We start from the raw sequence: 24052 nt of genomic DNA, 5'->3' as shown, positions 1-24052 counted from the left end.
TATATTTGCATAAGACCAACTATACAACAAGTTATGAGCGAAAATCGATGTTCAAACTTAAAATGCAAATATCTCGCTTAATATGCGTCCCACAGGGTCAAAAGTAGGCAATTTTTGAACTTCAATATTTCACGATCTAAACCACCTAGAAGGCTGAAATTTCACGATTGTGATGTAGGAATCATTCCCTTTCCATTGCTGTGCCTATATTTGAATAAGACCAACTATACAACAAGTTATGGGCAAAAATCGATATTCAAACTTAAAATGCGATTATCTCGCTTAATATGCGTCCCGCAGGGTCAAAAGTCGGCAATTTTTCAACTTCAATATTTCACGATCTAGACCACTTAGAAGGCTGAAATTTAAGGATTGTGATGTAGGAATCATTCCCTTTCCATTGCTGTGCCTATACTTGCATAAGACCAACTATGCAACAAGTTATGGGCGCAAATCGATGTTCAAACTTAAAATGCGAATATCTCGCTTAATATGCGTCCAACAGGGTCAAAAGTCGGCAATTTTTGAACTTAAATATTTCACGATCTAGACCACCTAGAAGGCTGAAATTTCAGGATTGTGATGTAGGAATCATTCCCTTTGCATTGCTGTGCCTATCTTTGAATAAGACCAACTATACAATAAGTTATGGGCAAAAATTCATGTTCAAACTTAAAATGCGAATATCTCGCTTAATATGCGTCAAACAGGGTCAAAAGTCGGCAATTTTTGAACTTCAATATTTCACGATCTAAACCACCTAGAAGGCTAAAATTTCAGGATTGTGATGTAGGAATCATTCCCTTTCCATTGCTGTGCCTATATTTGAATAAGACCAACTATACAACAAGTTATGGGCGAAAATCGATGTTCAAACTTAAAATGCGAATATCTCGCTTAATATGCGTCCAACAGGGTCAAAAGTCGGCAATTTTTGAACTTCAATATTTCACGATCTAGACCACTTAGAAGGCTGAAATTTAAGGATTGTGATGTAGGAATCATTCCCTTTCCATTGCTGTGCCTATACTTGCATGAGACCAACTATACAACAAGTTATGGGCGAAAATCGATGTTCAAACTTAAAATGCGAATATCTCGCTTAATATGCGTCCAACAGGGTCAAAAGTCGGCAATTTTTGAACTTCAATATTTCACGATCTAGACCACCTAGAAGGCTGAAATTTCAGGATTGTGATGTAGGAATCATTCCCTTTCCATTGCTGTGCCTATCTTTGAATAAGACCAACTATACAATAAGTTATGGGCAAAAATTCATGTTCAAACTTAAAATGCGAATATCTCGCTTAATATGCGTCAAACAGGGTCAAAAGTCGGCAATTTTTGAACTTCAATATTTCACGATCTAAACCACCTAGAAGGCTGAAATTTCAGGATTGTGATGTAGGAATCATTCCCTTTCCATTGCTGTGCCCATATTTGAATAAGACCAACTATACAACAAGTTATGGGCGAAAATCGATGTTCAAACTTAAAATGCGATTATCTCGCTAAATATGCGTCCCACAGGGTCAGAAGTCGGCAATTTTTCAACTTCAGTATTTTACGATCTAGAAATAGCGAATATCTCGCTTAAGCCTAGTACATACTTCCTCGTGAAGTGAACGTTCGCCAGTGGAGAAAGTGAACTTTTGACATTGCTCACTGGTACACACTTGTGAGTACACGTTGTGAACATTTGACTTCAGCTTCACCAACAGTTCCCGTACATTTTGCACGTGAATTGCCCGTGAACGAAAACTCTCCACTTTGTTCTCCACTCAGCTTCACGAGCAAGTTCACGGGTGAACCAAAAACTGAAATTTGTATGGGTTCACGAGATGGTTCACAAGTATGTACTAGGCTTTAATATGCGTCCTACAGGGTCAAAAGTCGGCAATTTTTCAACTTCAATATTTCACGATCTAGACCACCTAGAAGGCTGAAATTTCAGGATTGTGATGAAGGAATCATTCCCTTTCCATTGCTGTGCCTATCTTTGCATAAGACCAACTATACAACAAGTTATGGGCGAAAATCGATGTTCAAACTTAAAATGCGAATATCTCGCTTAATATGCGTCCCACAGGGTCAAAAGTCGGCAATTTTTGAACTTCAATATTTCACGATCTAGACCACCTAGAAGGCTGAAATTTCAGGATTGTGATGTAGGAATCATTCCCTTTCCATTGCTGTGCCTATCTTTGCTTAAGACCAACTATACAACAAGTTATGGGCGAAAATCGATGTTCAAACTTAAAATGCGAATATCTCGCTTAATATGCGTCCCACAGGGTCAAAAGTCGGCAATTTTTCAACTTCAATATTTCACGATCTAGACCACCTAGAAGGCTGAAATTTCAGGATTGTGATGTAGGAATCATTCCCTTTCTATTGCTGTGCCTATCTTTGCATAAGACCAACTATACAACAAGTTATGGGCGAAAATCGATGTTCAAACTTAAAATGCGAATATCTCGCTTAATATGCGTCCCACAGGGTCAAAAGTCGGCAATTTTTGAACTTCAATATTTCACGATCTAGGCCACCTAGAAGGCTTAAATTTCAGGATTGTGATGTAGGAATCATTCCCTTTCCATTGCTGTGCCTATCTTTGCATAAGACCAACTATACAACAAGTTATGGACAAAAATCGATGTTCAAACTAAAAATGCGAATATTTCGCTTAATATGCGTCCTGTAGGGTCAGAAGTCGGCACTTTTTGAACTTCAATATTTCACGATCTAGACCACCTAGAAGGCTGAAATTTAAGGATTGTGATGTAGAAATCATTCCCTTTAGATCGCTGTGCCTATCTTTGAATAAGACCAATTTTACAACAAGTTATTGGAAAAAATCCATGTTCAAACTTAAAATGCGAATATTTCGCTTAATATGCGTCCTGTAGGGTCAGAAGTCGGCAATTTTTGAACTCCAATATTTCACAATCTAGACCACCTAGAAGGCTGAAATTTCAGGATTGTGATGTAGAAATCATTCCCTTTCAATTGCTGTGCCTATCTTTGAATAAGACCAACTATACGACAAGTTACGGCAAAAATCCATGTTCAAACTTAAAATGCGAATATCTCGCTTAATATGCGTCCCACAGGGTCAAAAGTCGGCAATTTTTGAACTTCAATATTTCACGATCTAGACCACCTAGAAGGCTGATTTTTCAGGATTGTGATGTAGGAATCATTCCCTTTCCATTGCTGGGCCTATCTTTGCATAAGACCAACTATACAACAAGTTATGGGCGAAAATCGATGTTCAATTTAAAATGCGAATATCTCGCTTAATATGCGTCCCACAGGGTCAAAAGTCGGCAATTTTTGAACTTCAATATTTCACGATCTAGACCACCTAGAAGGCTGAAATTTCAGGATTGTGATGAAGGATTCGTTCCCTTTCCATTGCTGTGCTTATCTTTGAATAAGAACAACTCTACAACAAGTTATAGGCAAAAACCCATGTTTAAACTTAAAATGAGAATATCTCGCTTAATATGCGTCCCACAGGGTCAAAAGTCGGCAATTTTTGAACTTCAATATTTCACGATCTAGACCACCTTTAAATAAATAAATTGGGTGGAGCTACAGTCCGTTGTGAACCTGGGGCTAGTGACTTACAACTCGCATCCATTCCTGTGTGCGAGTACTGTTGTCAGGAATGGAAGGGAGCTACAACTTTAGGCCGAATCCGAACGGCTTATTTGAGATAGCACTTTTTCATGAAAAGAATTACTCTTGATGGATTTGTCAATTCCTCGCAAAAGGCAGTACCCGTGAAAATTATTTTTTTTTAAATTAAGGTGGCACAGGCAAGGATTGAACCCAAGACCCCTTGCATGACATTCCAACGCACTAACCATCATGCCACGGGTACTACGCGCACTTAAGGGGTTATAAATACCCTTATAATTATTTAACACAGTGCGAGCAATTAGGAAAGGAGGATAGGATTAGAAAGGAGAAAACGATGCACATTGGTTTTAAATGCATGCACATTGTAATGAGTAGTGAAATATTGAGTCTGGTAAAGCATTCTATATTCTTGTAGTGCGGCTAAAGAAAGAATATCTGTACAGTACGTCCGAAATCGGGCTCAAGGGTAAACTGATGGGCATTCCTATTCGTAGCAGTACGGGTATTACGGTTGAATAAATTGAGTATTTAATAAATAAATCACAAAGTTATGAAGTTCAGTTTTCAGATAAGTAAATAGATGTTCAAAGTTGATTTTGAACCAAAAAAAATCTTAATATTTGCACCTATAAGATCCAAAAAATAGGGAAACCAGTGCCATGACTTTATTTTAAACGGTCTAAAAGCTAGACATAAATCTATTTTTATTTTAGTATAAATAGGAATATTTTCTAGAAGAAATGGTGAGTCTTTGCCACCTGCTAAAAGCTGGTGTAGAAAGAAAATATCAGCTATTTCACGACGGTTTTGCAGAGTAATATGTTTTAAACGATCTTCATAAGAAGCTAAAAATAGGTTATCACTCCAAGGAAGACCGAGACATAGGGGCCCTGACATACGTTTAATAAATTGGTAGAAATTGGCGTCTGAGATTCGTAATAAGGCTGTCTTGCATTTTTCAATGCATTCCAAATATAGGAATTCACAAAGAGATGAACATAATATGATAACTTAAGAAGTCAACAATGGGCCTAGTTTTCAAATATATTTTCGGCCATGAATTTCTGACATTGCGAAGTATTATACACATTTTATTTTTACCCTTAAAATTTCTGTTACAGTCCGTTTTACTAGTTTTTTTCTCGTATCTGAAAACTTTTTACACTGCGCTTAGGCCCCTGGATGATGGAGAATCGTATACATCCCACTTTGCACAATTTTCTAATCTAATAAGTATATACATATGTATGTATATCAATTCGTCTAGAAGTTGATATGATTCATAGAACTGCGAAAGGTACACCCCAAGATTACCTATAAAATGGTTGAAAAATGATTCGATAACCTAAAAGACAGACTCTGCTTGTTATACAACAACATTTTAATGACTGATGTTTTACCACACGGCTAGAAAAGGTCTCATTTCAAGCCAATTCCTAAAAACCCCCAAAATCGACACAGCTTCGATTAGTACCGACCTATCGCAATGCTTCCTATTCTCTCCAAAAAATTTGAAAAAAAAAATGTCGCAAGACCGATATGTTCGTTTTGCAGAAAAAGGCACAGGACAACACGTCCGAAAGAAAGGGCGCCATAATCCCTCCTTCAAAAGTAGATTTATTGCACCTATGCAAGAAAAGAAATTGTAATCCATTGCCATTGAATATTCGCGATACTGTAGTCTCGGCTTCAAAAGAAATACAAATTTTGGGTATTACATTTAGTTCTAATTTAAAATGGAATATTCAGGTTAAAAACGTAATTCTTCAATTAAAAAAAAAAAACGATATAACCTCCTAAAATAGCAAAAACACTCGTTAAAGGTACTTTACAACATGGACTTACAACCTACATGTGGACAACAATAAAAAACTGCAAGGATTTCGACACCGCGATCAACAATTGCTTTCGTTCAGCTTCAGGAGCACTAAAATCAACAAGGATTGATGCTCTTAGACTTGAAACTTGGTATCACTCTTTTCATAACTTTGATCAAAGAAGAGTTATTAACTTAGCATGCAAGGCCCTTGCCGATAAAAAGCATCCCTTGTACTATAATATTGCCAATGCAATTACTAATTCAGAAACAAATAAACGGAAAAACTCGGTATCTGCACTTTTAAAGTATTACCTTGACAGATGTCCAACCACACTCCTTTTTTAAACCAGGTTCAATCAAATATAGTCCGTCTTGGAAACGAAATCTTTTTCAAATAGATACAAAATTAGCAGCATTTAAAAAGAAATATACGACGGATATGTTCCAAGCTCTACCCCAAGAGATGATCGAAAAGGTCAACCCTGATCACATCTTTTATACAGATGGTTCACACAAAGATGATAGCTCATCTTTTGTCGTAGGTAAGTGGGAATATCATTCTCAAACCTCTTCGGTCTAGCAAGAACCACTACCTAATGAAGCAGGCAGCTACACTGCTGAATTAGCAGCTATTTCAATTGCGAACATTTATTTAGCACGAAGTATAATCCTGACAGATCACCTTGGGATATAAAAAGCCTTAAAAAATAATACAAACCGATGCCTTACTCTGAAACAAGTAAGATGCACAAAGACGGAAAACATAGTACTAGCATGGGTACCAGGGTATTCTGGTATCAAAGGCAATGAAATTGCGGATGATGCAGCCTGAGATGCTACTAAATTTCCACTTGTGATTGATTCGCAAAAATTCTATCAATTGACTCGCCGAATCTATTTCCAGGAGCTAAAGCTTGAAGTTAATTGGAATAACTGCAATACTTTTATTCGTACACATAATCCACATCACCAACCCATTCCATATAATAGGCAACTAACAAGATTGCCTAAAGATACTCCGAATAAGAGTTGAAAAACTATTTTTACGACCAAACACCTACATACATAGACAATAATGAACTCCCAGAATTGTGTGAAGCCCGTAATGAAGTTCTCTCAATTCATCGATCGATCATTCACTCGAAAGCACGTTCATATTCAAAAAATGGTATACCATCTTTTGCCAAGCCTATCATAATACAATACAAAGAATTAAAACTGCTTTAGATATTTACAACAAATTTAATGTAATCTAATGTAAATATTTCTGTTTTTAACTATAAATGTTAACTTAAAAGTCATTATCTTCAACAATCACAAAGTTTATTAAATTTAAGTTTTCTAAAAGACGGCATCACTTATGGTTTGTTGCCCTGATGCCCATTTAAAAAATAATTTGTAAATAAAATAAAATATATAAATTTCAAGGCATGCCCTAACGCCATCAAACTATCCAGCTTCTTAAAATTGATTCCAATATATTAAACCTGTCTAAATCATTGACATACATTCTATTTTTTTTTTTCAATTTCATTAACAGAATATCAACCTCAAATCAATGGCGCCCCTGGAATTAACCTCCTCAATCGAACTGGAAGTAAATTGACCACATAAATAGCAACTACTCGTACCTAGCCTACCTTGTTAATAGATGATTACAAAACGAGCACAAGAATATACTCATTGGTATAATTTTGTTCTACCATTTAGCCATAGTGTGAGACGATGTGGTGTGGTGTTGTTTTCCAACATATTTGATCTCCTCCACTGCATCTAATCCAATCCACAAACTGCTTCTTCCATCACATCAATAAATAAAGAGAACCTATCTATAATATAGTAACATCGTGGTATTAAACACATCACCAATTAGAGAAACTACACAATCAACCAACCCAACATAGACCCGGCCTTATTCCCGTACCATACTTCTTCATCGTAGCGTCTTCTTTATTCTCCGGTTTTGGTCAGAATTTGATATCCCCCCTTAGCAGCAGCAGATGGAGGTAAAGCAGCACAAGCGGCACATTGACGAAGTTCAAATTGCAGCAAAACAAACGACTACGACAACGCCAAACCAGCCATGACAACGATGAGGTATTTGGTTTCGCATATGCGGAAGAATGGGCGCATTCTAAAACCTGCATCTTCATTCTTCACCTCGTTCGTCATCATCATCATCGTCTTCAGCAGAGTACACTATGTGAGCAACTACAAAACCATCACCAGTCACCACTCACCACTCACCACTTACCACCGACCGGTTCGGATGTTTCCCAAGTCCAAGTTCAAGTGACCGCATTCACTGTTTTGCAACTTGAATTATTGCGCACACCCAATCTACGAATGTACGTATAAGTGCATGTTTACCAACTTCCCAACTAGTAACCGTATTTGGAAGAGGTGCGTAATTTAATCGACTTCGGCTTCCATTCCAAGTGGGTTTGAATTTTTGTAATTATAAAGTTGTTGGGCACATTCTCAACTTCTAGTTCTCTGTCATAGCTGGTTGCAGCTGCAGGGGGCTACGAGTATAATGTAAGGCCTCCCCTACCGTTTTACTCTAATAGCTAATAGATTTTTGTTTTTGGGGAAGGAATGTTATTAAGGCAGCTTCCTAATGGAATTACCGGTAATTATTGCAACTTAAATATGTTGAAGCATTCGTAGGAGGATAATTGTGATGACACTTTCTTCTTTAAGGCTGAGGTTTGGCTTAGCGCCGCATTGCGTTCTTCGTTCTTCGTGCTTCTTTTGACAGAAACTGCAGGAACTTGAACTTAAAGGTCTATTTTTTATTAAAAATATGTTAAAAAGCGGATTCAACCTTCTTAAGGGCTTAAAAATAATTATATAAATTGAAAATCATCAAGAACCAATCTTTAAACAGATTTATATTTATTGAAGACAAAAATTACTAACTTATTTTTATATTATATAAAAAAGGCACAAAGAATAACCAATTTAATGGTTTAAAGGTACCTTTTAAGAACCAATTTCGTCTTCTTTCTTCAAGCCATTCTCCTTCTTAAAGAATCCATCATCAAAATCGTCTTCAGCTTCGTCTTCCGAACTTAATTGCTCTGCAATGTTCATTCCTTTTTTTGCCCGACTGCTTCTGCCACTACCCAGACCACAACTTCCATCACCACCACCCAACTGGATCGAATTCTGTGTCCCTTTCCCCTCGAAGTCATTCAACAGAGCCGGATCAATTAAATTCAAATTAGCATAGACATATTGAAAATCAAATTGTGGCATTTCCTTTTCGTCGGATTTAATCGATCTCAGACCAATGTGCGGACGTAGGAAGCTATCAGCCAATGGGAACCATCTCAGTTGGATTTCCGGTTCTTTGCCGGCTTTTGTGGCCTCAAGCATTCGCTTTCGATGTTGCATATAAGTGATGCGGAAAATCTTGATTTTCTTCCATACATATTCTGCATCTAGTCCATGACCCATGGCAGCGGCTATATCCTCCAGGGCTGCTTCTCGTAACTCCTTCACCCGATAATCGGGACTATTCAAATCCCAGAGACAACGATGGGCGCCATAGAGTCGAAGGAATTTAACCGAGTTCTTTAAACTCCATTTACCTTCCAGAAGATCATCTTCCAGACCGTTCCAAATAATCTTTGTGGGTTGTTCTTCTGATGATTCGGGCTTGGGGAAGTCATCTTCGGGTGGTGATTCAATTTTGATACCGGTGTCATTTATGACTTCTGGCTTTTGATCAATTTCAGCTGTTATCACTTCCACTGGAGTTTTAAGTGAAGCTTCAGCTTGAGGACCTTCGGTGGCCGATGAAATATAAAAAATTTGAACTTTCATCTGTGAGGGGGGAGTCTTAGATGGAAGATTTTGTTGAGGTTCTTCTGGTGGTGGTGGAGAATCCACAACATCATCAAAGTGATCTGGTGAATCGATTCTCGGTGGTGAATCAGGTGCCTCAACTTTGATTTCTTTGTCTTCATTGGAATCTCTAAATAAAGACGGTGCCGGTGACATTAAATCTGGATCGACAAAACTCATCGGAGCCATTGAAGGAGGAGGAGGCATTTCTTCGACTTTTCTACCAAGAAACTCATCAGCCATGGGATACCAAGCCAATTCGGTTTGATAAGGCTCATTTTTCTCACGAGCCATTTCGATTTTCTTCCTCTCGGCATAATACGACTTGAGGAGGATTTTCATCTTCTTTCGTATCCTTCGCTCTGGCATGTCCATTTTATGAGCGATATCCTCGAAAGCCACAGCTCGTTCGGAGAGTTTTTTATAATTCGGATGCCTCCGATCCCATAGACACCCATGAATGTGAAAAAGTTCGACAAATTGTATCGATTCGGCCAACATCCATGGACGGACAATTGGTTTTATACGAATTCGTGGAATTTTAACCACGGGCTGAAGTTTTTCGTCTTTTTTCGTCTCGGGTTTTTTTACCTTTTTTTCACTATCGGATTCGTGTTTGATGTAAAGGTCGATCTTCAAACGAGCTATTGGTTCATCTTCAGAGTCGTAACTTTGGATGTCATTAAAGTCGTCTTCCATGTCGCTATCATTGTCAGGAATAGACGCATTCTCTTCACCATTGATGTCGTTCGGTTTTTTTGTTGAATCTTCGTCGTTGTCATCGTCAGTCTTATATTCGGATGGTTCGTCAAGGATGTTCGATGTTCCAGGCTGAGAAAACAAAATTGAAATAAGAAAAAACAGCAATTGTTAATGAAAAACATTTATTTTTGATGCATGAGATGGAAATGATGGAGGATTATGGAATTTCTTGAATTTTTCTTGAGGTTTCTTCGTCGATTATCAAGTGGGCTGCATTTTAAGATGATTAGCATTAAAAATGTCATTAATTCTTATGTTAAAGCTGAGATGATCTTGTCTCATTATTTACTCGGAATGAATGTTACTTATTTAAAACAGTTTTAAGAATTATAGTGACGAGTTAACGTTCTTCGAGGTTTAATAACAACAATTCCTTAAAGGGTTTTTGCTCATCTATTTTTCCATTCTAACTGATGTTGGCCTATATTGGGAATCAAGAGGGAAGTTCGATATCGGTTGGAATATCTTCTTTTCTTGAAAATGCTTGCTGTTATTGTCGATTTATTTTGAAATACATTTTTCCTTAAACAAAACTCCAATTTAATGAAATCAAATGTTCTTGGAAACTTTTCTTGGACACCAATAAATTCCAAGGTAAACTGTCGTTCACATTTTTCTTTGAGAATGAAAACGTTATAATGAAACTTTTTAATTTCGAAATACATCAATTTGAGTTCTGATACTTTTTAAAGCATTGCGAGATAAATCTGGTTAATAGGAAGCAATTAATATGAAACACCGTTGCATCCACAAAAACTGTCTGTTTAGTGTATTTTATGAGTTTTTTGAATAATTGTTGGGTACTTCTTTAAAAACGACACTGCACAGAGCTTTACAGTCAATGGTGACCGCTATAGAGCCATAATTACTGACTTCTTCATTTATCAATTGAATAGCAATGATGATCAGGAGCTTTGCTTTCAGCAAGACGGTTCAACATGTCACACAGCTCGTTTCAGTATTGATTAATTCAAGGAAACATTTGGCAACCGCATAATTTCACGTTTTGGACCCATGAATTGACCTTTAAGGTTGTGTAGCTTTACATCATTTCAATATTTTCTGTGGGGATATGTGAACTCACTAATCTACGATGATTATACCAAAACTATTAACCACTCGGAGGACAACATTCGCAGCTCTATTTCCCATATACAGCGACAAATTTTGGAAAAAGTCTTTTAGCCTTTACGATCATATGCCAAAAATCATATTTGAATTAAAATGCCAAAAGATTAATTTTTGAATAAATTAAATTTCATTCCAATTTAAAAAGAAATCATTTTTGTTTTATTTTATTTCAAAGTTGTATTAATTTCCAAAGAAAAAACCTTTGATTATAACATCGTTTTAAGAGGGAATAAATGTGTGGTATTTTTTTAGTTAGGCTTCAAGACCACGTACGATAGAACAGGTGGACTCAGCATCCCAAATAAATTGACACGAACAATATTTGTGAATCTGTGAAACTAAATTGTTTCGCGGATGACAGTACCCTCATCTTTTCATATTCGTTTTTAGATTCTCATCCTTGTTCGTCGGATGTGGACTACCAACGGCAGCAATGGGGAATCAAAAACCGTGTAGAATTTAATGCTTCGAAAACTCAATGCTGTCTACTGTCGCAAAAGCGTAACCTAATGCCGCTATCCATGAGTGGTACTTGCATCGAGGAGACTGAACAGCTATCAGTCCTAGGTATATGCATTACAAACCACTTGTTGTGGAGTGATCACATATTTGACATCGCCAAAAATACTGCTAAGTGTTTAGGTTTTCTCCCACGGTGCAAGAAGTTTTTTACCCCTTCTGATCTGGCTATAATCTATAAAGCCTATATTGGTCCGAAACTCGAGTACAATTCTCATATTTGGGCAGGTGCTTCTACTTGAGTCTCCTAGGCAGAATTCAAAAGAACTGAATTTTTTGTATCGCTCGAGCACCGTCGTAAGGTTTTATGCCTGTCATTATTTTATCGCTGCTTCCATAAGCAATGCTCTAAAGAAATAGCCAGTTACATTCCTCCCCTCAAACAATTCAACTGTAATACTCGTTTTTTTAGGAATGCCCATCAGTTTACCCCTGAACCCAATTTCAGCCGTACTGTATAGTACAGAAATTCTTTTTTTAGTCGCACTACACGAATGTGGAATGATTTACCAGATTCAATATTTCCCACTCATTACAATGTTCAAGCATTCAAAACCAATCTGCATCGGTATCTCCTTTCAAATCCTATCCTCCCTTTCTAATTACTCGGACTGTGTATAATCATTATAAGGGTATTGATATCCCCTTTCCCAACAGGAAACATCATCACCATATTCAGCCAGGCTAATGCAGACGATTTTAATACTATCGAACAATCTTTAATCGGGCTGCAGTGGTTGTTTTAGGCATTTAGTAGCTCATTTTGATTTGCGACAGAAATGACCTATTTGTTAGAAAATCACTATCACATCTGTTAAGCTATCACTTGTGATTTTATCGAACTCAAAAAAATCAAATCAAATGGGGTGGCGCAACAGTCCGTTGTGAACCAGGGCCTAGTGACTTACAACTCTCAACCATTCCTGTGTGCGAGTACTGTTGTCAGGAATGGAAGGGACCTACAATTTAAGGCCGAATCCGAACGGCTAATTTGAGAAAGCACTTTTTCATGACAAGAATTACTCTTGAAGGAATTGTCAATTCCTCGCAAGAGGCAGTACCCGCGAAAATTAATTTTTTAAATTAAGGTGGCACAGGCAGGGATTGAACCCAAGACCCCTTGCATGACAGTCCAACGCACTAACCATCATGCCACGGGTACTACGATTTTATCGAACTACATAGATTTAATTGTTTACTTTTGACTGTCATTTTCATAAAACCACCCAAAAAATCTGGGGTTCGTATTCAGCCCTATTACGAATTCCGTCTTAATCAGAAAATTTGACAAATTACGAAAAAAAACTATCACCAAACATTGGCGTAGTAGAAAATCTCATACAATTAAACATTACGAAGTGAATTCCTGATAGTTTCTTTCGGGATTCGTAAAAGTTTCCGATTAAGATGGAATATGTGATTACTGAGGGAAAAACCAAGTACTTAGTGGTGTCGAATATAGTTCAACCCTTCAGATACCTTTTGTTAATAAGAGCAGCCGATATCAACAAAAATGAAGGAATACAGAGGAGGCTATTCAAATCAAACAGAGGCTACTATGATCTTTTAGAAGATTTTAAATCCAGAAAACTTATCAAAACTTCTAAGACTTTGCTGTGTATCAGAAAAATTCGGGATCACTTTTTTGCGATTATCACCGTTTCTGTGAGGTCAATAGTGTTAACGACTTTACCTTAATTGTCAAGCAAAACATTTGATAAAATATCTGTGTAAATCATTTGTTCATACACTTAATTGTTTAAGAGTGCAACATTAATTGAAATTGTATTGATGTGAAAAATTAAAGCTTGTCAAAACAAAATATTTTTTATTTGAAATTTCTAAGTTTTAAACTAGTTTTCCAAGCTTCTACCGAAAAGTACACCATCCTATCAACATATTTAACGCTTCTATTTTCAGAAACAAAAATGGCTAGGGCATTATTTAGAACCAAATAAACGGCTCGGAGTACCAAGTCTCATTACTGGGGCTTTAAATTAATCGCTTACCATTATCGTATTTGAAAATAGCCACAACTTGGATTTGGATTAGATAGCTAGCTAAGCTTGGACACCTTAAAGAGAAATTATGTTTTTTTTTTTACTAACTCTATTTGTTACACTTTTAATTCAATTTTAAAGAATTGCAGAGCTCTGCTCACTTTCTACCCTCTATATCCGAAACGTTTAAGTGTATGACAAAAATGATTGCGATAAACATTTTAGCTACTTCTGGTGGACGAAACGGACACAAAATTGTATGAGACTTTTTAATCAATGCTTTAAACACCAAAAGGAAAGTATACACGTAATTTTACTGGAAAAGCAATACACATCGAAGCAGATATTGTGACAAACATGTAGCTCTCTAGGCTTCTGTGGGCAGGTCAACTACTAAAACAATCGAAATGGTAGGTAGGCAATCAAGTGCAAAATCCTCCTAACGCTGGAAAGACGATGTAGACCAGAACTCCCAATTGGGCTATACAACTGGCTGAAGCCGGGATATGTATTGGCAATTGATCAAGCAAGAGTTTGTTTTATTAGATATGTGACTCGTTGAATATTGAGTTTGATGAATTAATCACTGAAAAAATCATCAAAATTATCTTTAATTTCAGGAAAATTCGGGCGATTTATTTGTCCTCTGAAGCCAAACAGATTATCAGTTCATTCAACATACGGGACTTCATTTGCAGTCAACTGAATTTTTTCGAATGTACATTTTGACCAAGGCAACTAGTTAGGTTTTCAAGTATCATACATTTTAAACTCGGAACTTAATTTTTCTAAACGCTACTTTTATTTGATGGTAAAAAAACTATCAAGAATATTAATGTTAGCAAAACATTCCTTCAAGAGTCCATCACGACTTGTATTTCTTTCTTGTTGGCGGAGACTTCAATGCGAACACACCCATTGGGGTTCAAGGCTTATATCAACAAAAGGCAAAAGACTTTTCCAAGCAGGCCGTAAATAAAATTGCGAATTCTATTCCTCCAGGTCGCCAACTTACTGGCCTTCCGATACTAACAAAATACCAGACCTTATTGACTTTTTCATAGCTAAAGGAATCAAACGAAATCACATTAGTGTCGAAGGTAATTATGACCTGTCATCAGATCATACTCCAGTGATTCTATCACTAAGTGAATCGGAAGTACTAGAAAAAAGTAATCCAAAGCTTGTAAATAAGAAAACAAACTGGAATGATTTTAGAGAAAAGCTTTTAAGTTTTATAGATTTAAGATCTCCTATGGATACAATCGAGCAAATTGACCATGAAGTGGAACAATTTATTGCTGATGTGCAACAGGCCGCTGAAAAAAGTACTCTAACATTTTCTAATAGAAGACAAAATGATATAAAATATCCTTCAGAGATAAGAGAGTTGATAATAGAGAAAAGAAGAGCTCGAAGAAAATGGCAAAATAGTAGATTTCCAGATGATAAAACAACGTTAAAGCAACAATCTTAAAAAACAAATTTACAAATTCAAAAATGATTCACTCAGTACATTCCTAAGGAATTTAACGACTGATGCTTCAACCGATTTTTCGCTATGGAAAGCAGCCAAGCGCCTGAAAAGACCGCAGTTTCGAAACTCGCCCTTGAAATCTCAAGATGGGAAATGGATCGGTAACCCGAAATAAAAAGCTATCCTTTTCGTTGAACATCTTGCGAATGTTTTTAAGCTATACTCATCAAACGCGGCTGAAAATAACTTAGTTTGTTGATAAGATAGATGAAAGTGAAATACCAATTGTAAGACTTAAAGAAATAAAAAGTATGTGTTTACCAACTACCAAATAAAAAATTACCAGGTTACGATCTAATTACTGCTCAGGTTATAAAAGAAATGCCATTGAAAGCCTTCATAAGACTCCAATATATAATAAATGCATGCCTTAAGCACCGGTATGTCCTCCACCATTGGAGTGACGGCTTACAGACCAATATCGCTTATACCAATTATGGCAAAAGTTTTTGAAAAACTGCTTCTGAAGAGACTTAGCAAAATCATAGAAGAAAGAAGGTTAATCCCAAACCATCTGTTTGGCTTTAGAAGTAAACATTCCACGATAGACCAAGTTCATAGAATATCGGATGTAATAGAGAAAGCATTAGAAGAAAAACAAGTATGTTCAGCTATTTTCTTAGATGTTGCTCAAGCTTATGACAAGGTTTGGCATGAGGGACTTGAGTACAAACTGCAAAGGGATCTTCCCAGGCAGTACTTTGAAATATTAAAATCGTACATCTCAGACCGATTGTTTAGAGTAAGGTACGATCAAGAATACTCGGAATTGAAGAAAATAGAAGCCAGTGTACCACAAGGAAGTGTCCTAGGTCCAACCCTGTATTTACTATACACAAAGGATATTCCAGTTGGTAATCACACCATAATGGCTACTTTTGCAGATGATACCGCAATTTTGGTACCCGACAAATGTGTCTCTAAGGCAGCAGTAAAACTACAAAATGCCATCGACACAGTGAGAGCTTGGACCGAAAAATGGCGTATCAAGCTCAATGAAACAAAATCTTCACATATAAACTTTACAAATAAAAAGATAAACAATATTCCAATAATCATTAATAATCAAGCTGTACCTTACGCCAATACGGCTAAATACCTTGGAATGACTTTGGATGCAAAGCTTAAGTGGAAAGAGCACATCAAAAAGAAAAGAGAAGAACTAAACTTGAAATATAGAAAAATGTGCTGGTTGCTTGGTAACAACTCTGATTTATCAATCCAAAACAAAATAATGCTGTATAATCAAGTACCCTGTTTAGACTTATGGAATCCAATGATGGGGCTGTACAAATAAAACAAATACCGAAATCATCCAAAAATTCCAAAACAAAGTCCTTCGTGGAATAGTTAATGCACCTTGGTACATAAGAAAGACCGATCTACATCGTGACTTACAAATAGAAATGGTTACAGAAGTTGTTAAAAAATACGCTGGATCGCACAACCAGAGACTGCAAAGTCATACTAATTCTGAAATGGAGTCCGTCTTGAATATAAGAAACCATGTTCGGAGATTAAGAAGAACCAAGCCTCATGAGCTTATGGTCTAAAAAAACATGGGAAAGTATTAAAAGTTTAAACTTTCCCCAAAGTGATTGTACAAAATTAAGAATGAAAAATCGGAAGTCGATCCTTCAAGATTGGTGCTGATGAAGAGGTGGTTTAAGTGGTTAAAAGTCCCACACTACTTGGTGTCGAATACTGCCAAGTGTCTTTTAAAGATTTCCTCCTGTCAAAAAACTGCTTTAACTGGCCAATAAGATAGTAGAAACTTGCCTTACCTTCTTGTCACTTATGTCGTTTGAATCCTTCCAATATTATTTTGGCATTCATGAATGGCCTAATGTTAAAGGAACACTTACTTAGCTTATTGATTCATTTTGTGAAGTTGAACGATGTCATAATCTTTTTTAAAAATGCCAAAAGAACAAGTGAAAACTGATAAAGCTACCAATCAGTATTAACCAAGTATAAAAGCGACACGAAAATCTAGAAGATTGCCTTTCTTCGAATCCAACAACTGCAAAAATTATCAAGACTAAGATATAATTACGATAGCTTCACAACAAATCAGGTGCAGAGAAAATACTTTAAGCCAAATAGACAATACTGGAAGATACTATCAATAGATTTGACGAGTTATAAATAGTATCATGTTCCAACCCATTAAATTTTACAAAAAAAAGGCCTAATATCGTACTTAATTAGTGTATACGAAGAGAAGAGCTAAAGTAGTAATTACTCCCAGGAATCGGGAAAAAAGAAACACAACCCAAAGTTTTTCAGTTCATGGCAACATCTACGACAACCACTGTTTAAACTTACAAACATCTTAGATCAAGCCTCAAATACGAAAGAAGTAACTTCCACATACAAGGAGTTTTCGATAACTTCTATTTTGAGGCAGTTAGCTATAAGATCGGATGATGTACTTCCTGTCCCAAACATGCTAAAAATAATCAAAGGAACAGAGAGGGAGGTGTTCTAGGAAAGCTAACTTCTCAGGAATAAAGAACGAAACTTTGGGTTTGCTTATGGTATCGTTATCCAATCATGACTCTAGGAAAGTTTGAAACGGCTTTTATGATATTATACAGATAGGTCTTATAATTACGTCTGAAAGAAATAGTTCAGGATTCTATGGGTGAAGAACCATAATAATCCGACAGTCAACGAGTATTTTTTTAGGTTGAAGAACAAGAAGTAGCAAAATACGATGAACCTAATGAAAGAAATTGTCCAGATATACTTAAAACTCTCAATTTTGACTCACTCAACAAACTTGCCGAAAAAGATACTGTCACATTTTATTGGGGTCATGGCCAATATCAGTGTTTAGTAAGAAGCGTTGTTCTTCTGAGATATTCTGAATAAGCAATTTAAGATTTATAATTAACTTTTAAAAAATTGACTTGAGCCAACCACCAATGTTTTGTAATTTAAAATCTTCACTACCTTAATATTTATAATTCGACTACAAAACTTAAACCTTCTGATAACAATAAATAACGAAAAAAACAGTAATAATTGCTCAACACTTACCACTCTCTTGAGTTTACAAAATGGCCTCAAAAAACTATCCGCCAATGGATACCACTTCAATCGACTTCTCTGCTTGTCTCCCTTGAACGCAGCCTCAGCAAGTCTTCGTCTCTCCATACGATAAGTCGACCGCATAGCAATAATCTTCCTCGAGACCTGTCTCACAGCTATGCCACATTTGAATTCCTTAGCCATTGCTTTCATAGCTTCCAACCGACTTGGTCTATTTCTGTAGTTCTCATCTCTTGTGTCCCACAAACATTTATGCTTCCGGTAGATCTTAAGGAAGTCAATAGTTTGTTTGGATTTCCATTTCAACGATGGACGACATTTATCAGTGAATTTTTTATCATCGTCGTCGTCGATATTTTCAAGCATTTGATGAATTTCTTCAGTTTGTTCATTAATTTCCATGACTTCGGGATCATTTTTGGCTAGAGGGAGAGCCTGTTTATCACCAATTGTGATGCAATTCTGATTGCCAGAATTGTCCTCTTCGAGAGGAATTAGAATTTCTGGATCGATGGTGAAGACGATTGTGTCCTCGAGGTCGGAATCAGAATCTGCGGGGCCCTAAACACGAAAAAAGAATTGAAATGTGGTGAAATACAAAAGAATCTAGAGACCTACATCTTGTTTTCTGAACTTATCAGCTCTCGGGACATTCCTCAGAAATGAATCAGCCAAAGCGAACCATTTTAATTTGGTTCTAGCTCCGACTCCCTTCTTGATTCGCTGTTTGATTCGACGTTTCTCATAGCGATAGGTCGAGCGAATTACATTGATTTTCTGGCTCACAATTTCCATGGTCACATCTTGACCCATTGCAGCTGTGATGTCAATCATGGCGGCCTTTCGCATTTTACGATTCTTATGAAATGGATCATCGGGATCCCACAGACACCGATGTGAGCCATAAAGTCGAAGGAGTTTGATCAATTGCTTGACACTCCATTTCTCAACCTCGTATTCCTCGTTCTCCAGGTAAATGGGTTTGAATTCCTCAGGCATTGTGATTCCAGTTTCCTAGGAAGAGATTCAGAATCATTCAAGTCAGATTTGGTCAAAGGAATGAGAAGAGATTCAAGATTCAAACCTGACGCATTGCCGAGAATATTGCACGATTTTCTTCTTCATCTCGAGGAATCCAAACACGAGATCGACCTTGAAACGAATATGAAGACATTTTGGAGGATTTTTCCACAAGAAATTGCACAATTTGAGAAAGATATTTGTAAAAGTATCTAGATGCGGCTACAGGTAAAACTAAAACTGTAAATAAATAAACAACCGTATGAAATGTCAAGAGCTATGGAACGCATTCCACAATACATAGTGATGAGCAGGTCATATCGAATATTATCGATAGCAATGTTTTCTGTAGTTTGAAAACGGGGCTTGAAAAAATGAGTTAATTTGTAGTTGAATAAAAAATGGTATAAGAAGTTCTTTAGTTGTAAACTATTATATTAAATCAAATATAAAATTAAAAATAATTAAAATAAACTGCAACGATTAGTAATCAAATAAATCGAAACAGCAAAGACATACACAATAGAGGTGAGTTTTTAAGATATAGTTAAGACAAAAACCACCACACTCATGTGGTCGGATTTTGTTTAGAAAACATAAAATATGGAACCCGGAAGAAGAGTTTATAACAATTTATAAGCAACTACGATTTAAATCGAATTCCGGCAAAATGTCATATTTGTTCACTTTTGCATTGAAGAGTTGATAAATATTTTTTGGTATAAAGGGTCTATCATAATGCACAAAGAATTTGAGTATTGCAGTATTTAAAAACTAATTTGACAGCTGACAGTTTGAGGTAGGTAAAACTAGAGCGATTTATCTTAGACCAACAAATTTTCTTGTTTCTTCTGATTAGAGTCTTAGTTCTTGGAGTGCGCCCTGCGCAAACTTTGTTCAGAGTTCTCCGATTTATTTATGAAACACGCTGGAGAACTGAACTGTCAAAAATATTAGAATATACTATCTGTCATTTTCAATAGACACGAAACAAAAGCTTTTTACTGCATTAGCACGAGTATTTTCCTCCAAGCTCATGAGTACTCCCCAAAATAGCTCTGATATAAAAAAGAAACAAACTGATCTTAAAACAAGAACATTCCTACTTTGACAGCTCAGTTCTGTGCTCTTCAGTAGAGGTTCGTCTGGAATCGCCTAAGGTAATAAAAGTGATTGTCACATTTTTATGGTAGCGTTCGGGGATCAATTTAAGGCTATCTGGATAAGATGGTGTTATACATAGGAAAAACAGTTGGCACTTAAATCATCTTTTTTCAAAAGCAATTTTCAAGCTAACCAACATTTTTTTTTGAGAAACAACTACATATGAATAAGTTCACAGCTAACTTTTGGTTTTTAGTTGTCACGTCGTTGTTTGATTGTTTGACTTTTGATTTCGTTGCACAAGTTTAAAATATGAAAAACTGAAGATTGTTTTTGTCAGGTGATTTTATCTTTTTGTTGACAAACAATGTTACAAATCCGGTTCTGGTCGTGCACAAACATATCCGATACTAAAGCCTTGCGGATAGCCAACAGAACGCGGGCAATAAATAACAAAGCTCCCCTTTTGTGATATAAAATTCAATTCAAATCGATTGAACAATTTGAAATAGGAGTTTTCAAAATTATAGCTGTCATGATGAAATTTTTTCTTTTTTCATATTGGGAAAGAAAATTTAAATTTTGTATGACTTGTGACTTTCACATTTAACGGATTTGTACTGTTAAAAAGGATGTTTTTCTAGTTTAATTTTTTTTTATTATTTCTGTCATTTCAAAATTAGTTGCTGTATATTTGCAATAACGCCTTTAAAATTGTTCTCTAAGTGGTCAACCGTATCGGCCTAATTGGTGTAGACACATATCCTTGCAGTGAAGGCACTTCAAATCACACGATTCTGGATGCTAGCTAATGGGTTCGTAGGCTCTGTGAAATAACTCACCAAAAAATAGCATCTACAAAAATTGTAATAACCTCCTTAGTAAGGTGAAAAGATGCGGTTACCAAACTTTTCCTTCAATGAATGAATTGTGGCACGAGCTATGTGACTTATGTTGCTTTGCACTGTCTTGTTGAATCCTCAGCTCCTGAACATCATGGTTGTTCAATCCATGAACGAAAAAGTCATTAAACATGCAAATTATTCCACCAAAATCATAAATCACACCAGATAATCATTTATGTAAGTGCAACGGTGTCCTAACATGTACTAGTGAATTGCCGTTACTTCAAATACTCCGTTTGGTTTATTGACATCCATTGAACCAAAAGTGACGTTTAGACGTCAGTCAATTCATGTTGAAATAGAATCCCCAACTAAGAACAAATCACTGGATAGCTGACAAAATGGCCATCAGTTCCAATAGTATTGCCAACTTCAATTTTTATAAACTTAAAAACTTGTTATATCAACAATCCACTTAGTAGATTCCACAAATTAATTCACAAATCGTACCATTTACCTCGAGTATGTGGCTCGACAATTAGTGAAATTGGTTGTTTTTTTTTTTATTCGAATTGACCAACCAGATTTTTTTTTAGAGGTGCATCAATGAAATGCCCAAAAAAAATGTCAATATAAAAGAATATGCACTTGTCAGCGAAGACTTGTTGGCCATTAACCAGATTTACTGAAAATGAATACACAAATGTAAGATTTCTAGTTAAAAATCTGTATTACCAACAAAATTTAAATTTGCTTGAATTACGAGACACCCTTTGAAACTCAAAGCAGGACAGGGCAAGGGCCTGATTATGTGATTCGCGGTGAATCGTTTTGCTAAATAGTTTTCCATATTTTAATTATTGCTTTCGCTTTCGACGTCTTTGGTTTGAATTCAGCCAATTAACGAATTGAAATGTCAAATGTCATAACTTTTTTTGGCGAATTCAAAGGTGAAAGTGTTTATTAATATTAACTGTTAGATTTCGCAGATTCTTTCTTGATTGTAATTATATAAAAATGAGAGCTAGCTTTATTTTAATTTTTTTAGAACTAAGAAACAATCCACTTCAAAATCTAAAGTTTTAAGATTCATTCAAGGTACGATTGAGACAAGCAAACAAATCGATAACAATTTTTGTCTCTCGTCGAGTTTATGAAGAAAAATAAGGGCATTGGAACGGGAGCACTCGTCTGTCTTGAACATTTACTATTGTTTATTGAATATGTCACCTCAATTTTACAATTTCATCAAAACAAAACAAAATTTGTGGAAAACTGTCAACTAAAAATGTCAAAAAATTGGAGTATTTTAAGAAAAAGTCAAACCAAAAGTATCAAATCACTGGAATATAGGAAAAACTATATTCACTTCGCCGCGAATTCGTTAATAAAGCACTATTCACATGAGCACGACCAACGAATGAACGAATATTCGTCGATTTTGACATTTCTTTCACATGAGAGTTTTTACGACCAACGAATGAACGAATTTTCGTGGATTTTGACATTTCTTTCACATGAGAATTTTTAATTCGTCGCGAATGAATTTTCACTTTGACCAACGAAACCAAAACAAAAATGATTTTTTTAGGTTAAATACGAGCGAATATTTTATTCGTTGCGAGTGTGGATAATGTGGAACGCGAATAAAGTTTGACAGTTCGTAGCAACTACAATTTTTTTCGCGACGAATATAATCGTAAATAGAAACTATATTGCTATCGTTTTGTTAAGAATTTGTGTGGAAATAGGTATTTAAAGGTATGTATATAAACTCACATTTTGTAATTCATTCGTCTTTCGTTGGTCGCGCTCATGCAAATACTGCTTAAGGAAATACGAAACGAATCGAATTGAAAACGATTTGCCGCGAACCTCATAATCAGGCCCCAACTGTCTGCTCCCTTTGAAACTGTGGTTAACTATTTATAATTGTTAAATATTTGGCGATTTCAAACAACATTAGGGACTTCATTTCAACTACGTTTTTTGAACGTCAATTTAGACCAAGGCAATTAATTAGCTTTGCAACTGTCATAATCTCAAAACTCAGAACTTTAATTCACCAACCTCTATCTTCAGTTGGCAATGCAAAAATCACAAAAAATATAATTGTCTACAAGACACCTCTCAGGCCAAGCTACAATTCCATCTTGACCAGAATTTTGTATTTTAGGAAAATTTTACTTATTCCTTTTCCTATTTGACAAAGAATCATTTACATCAAATATAATTGTTCAGAAAATAAATAAATGATAAAGTAATACAGTTCCATAGACAAACCATATATGGTTTGTCTATGTACAGTTCATTGAACTAGCTGTAATTATGACATAATTGGAATCGAATTGATATTTAGGATAGTTTGACTATCTTCCCAATAAAGTTGCCTTAATTTGTAGCAATTTTTTGGCAGCTGGCAATATTGGCAGCAATATTACGTAATACAGCGTTCATTATTGTCGAAGTGTCAAATTAATGAAATTTGAAACAACTAATAACTTAATTGTGCCCGTGGCATGATTGTTAGTGCGTCATGCTAGAGGTCTTGCGTGCGATCCCTGCATGGGCCACCTAAAGTTTAATTCACCTGTATTGTCTTTTGCGAGGAATTGACAACCTCTCCAAAAAGTAATTCTTGTCACGAAAAGTGCTTTCTCAAATTAGCCATTCGGATTCGGCCCCCTCCAACCCTGCAATTACTCGCACACGGAATGGTTGAGAGTTGTAAGCCACTAGGCCATGGTTTTCTACGTAC

General features: G+C 36.1%; 1 protein-coding gene across 1 annotated transcript; it reads right to left on the bottom strand.

Moving 5' to 3' along the window:
• Positions 1–8340: 8340 nt before the first annotated feature.
• On the bottom strand, positions 8341–19574 carry LOC129940917 (uncharacterized). Its single transcript, XM_056049445.1, has 4 exons — positions 19410–19574; positions 18944–19339; positions 18314–18886; positions 8341–10150 (listed from the first exon to the last, which is right to left on the bottom strand). Exons 1-4 carry the CDS (start codon positions 19497–19499, stop codon positions 8453–8455), a joined length of 2757 nt encoding a protein of 918 aa, XP_055905420.1. The 5' UTR covers positions 19500–19574; the 3' UTR covers positions 8341–8452.
• Positions 19575–24052: the final 4478 nt, after the last annotated feature.

The sequence above is a fragment of the Eupeodes corollae genome, chromosome 1, assembly GCF_945859685.1.
Source record: "Eupeodes corollae chromosome 1, idEupCoro1.1, whole genome shotgun sequence".
In the NCBI taxonomy this organism is placed as follows: domain Eukaryota; kingdom Metazoa; phylum Arthropoda; class Insecta; order Diptera; family Syrphidae; genus Eupeodes; species Eupeodes corollae.
This window is presented reverse-complemented; position numbering and strand designations above follow the sequence as displayed.

What these genes read in the sequence shown, in the direction of transcription:
- LOC129940917 (XM_056049445.1), bottom strand. Translation starts at nt 19,499, where the DNA reads ATGTCTTCATATTCGTTTCAAGGTCGATCTCGTGTTTGGATTCCTCGA. An exon ending in ATAAGTTCAGAAAACAAGAT is followed by an intron (nt 18,887 to 18,943) that starts GTAGGTCTCTAG and finishes TTTCGTGTTTAG; the next exon opens with GGCCCCGCAGATTCTGATTC. An exon ending in TTTGTAAACTCAAGAGAGTG is followed by an intron (nt 10,151 to 18,313) that starts GTAAGTGTTGAG and finishes TTGTTTTCTCAG; the next exon opens with CCTGGAACATCGAACATCCT.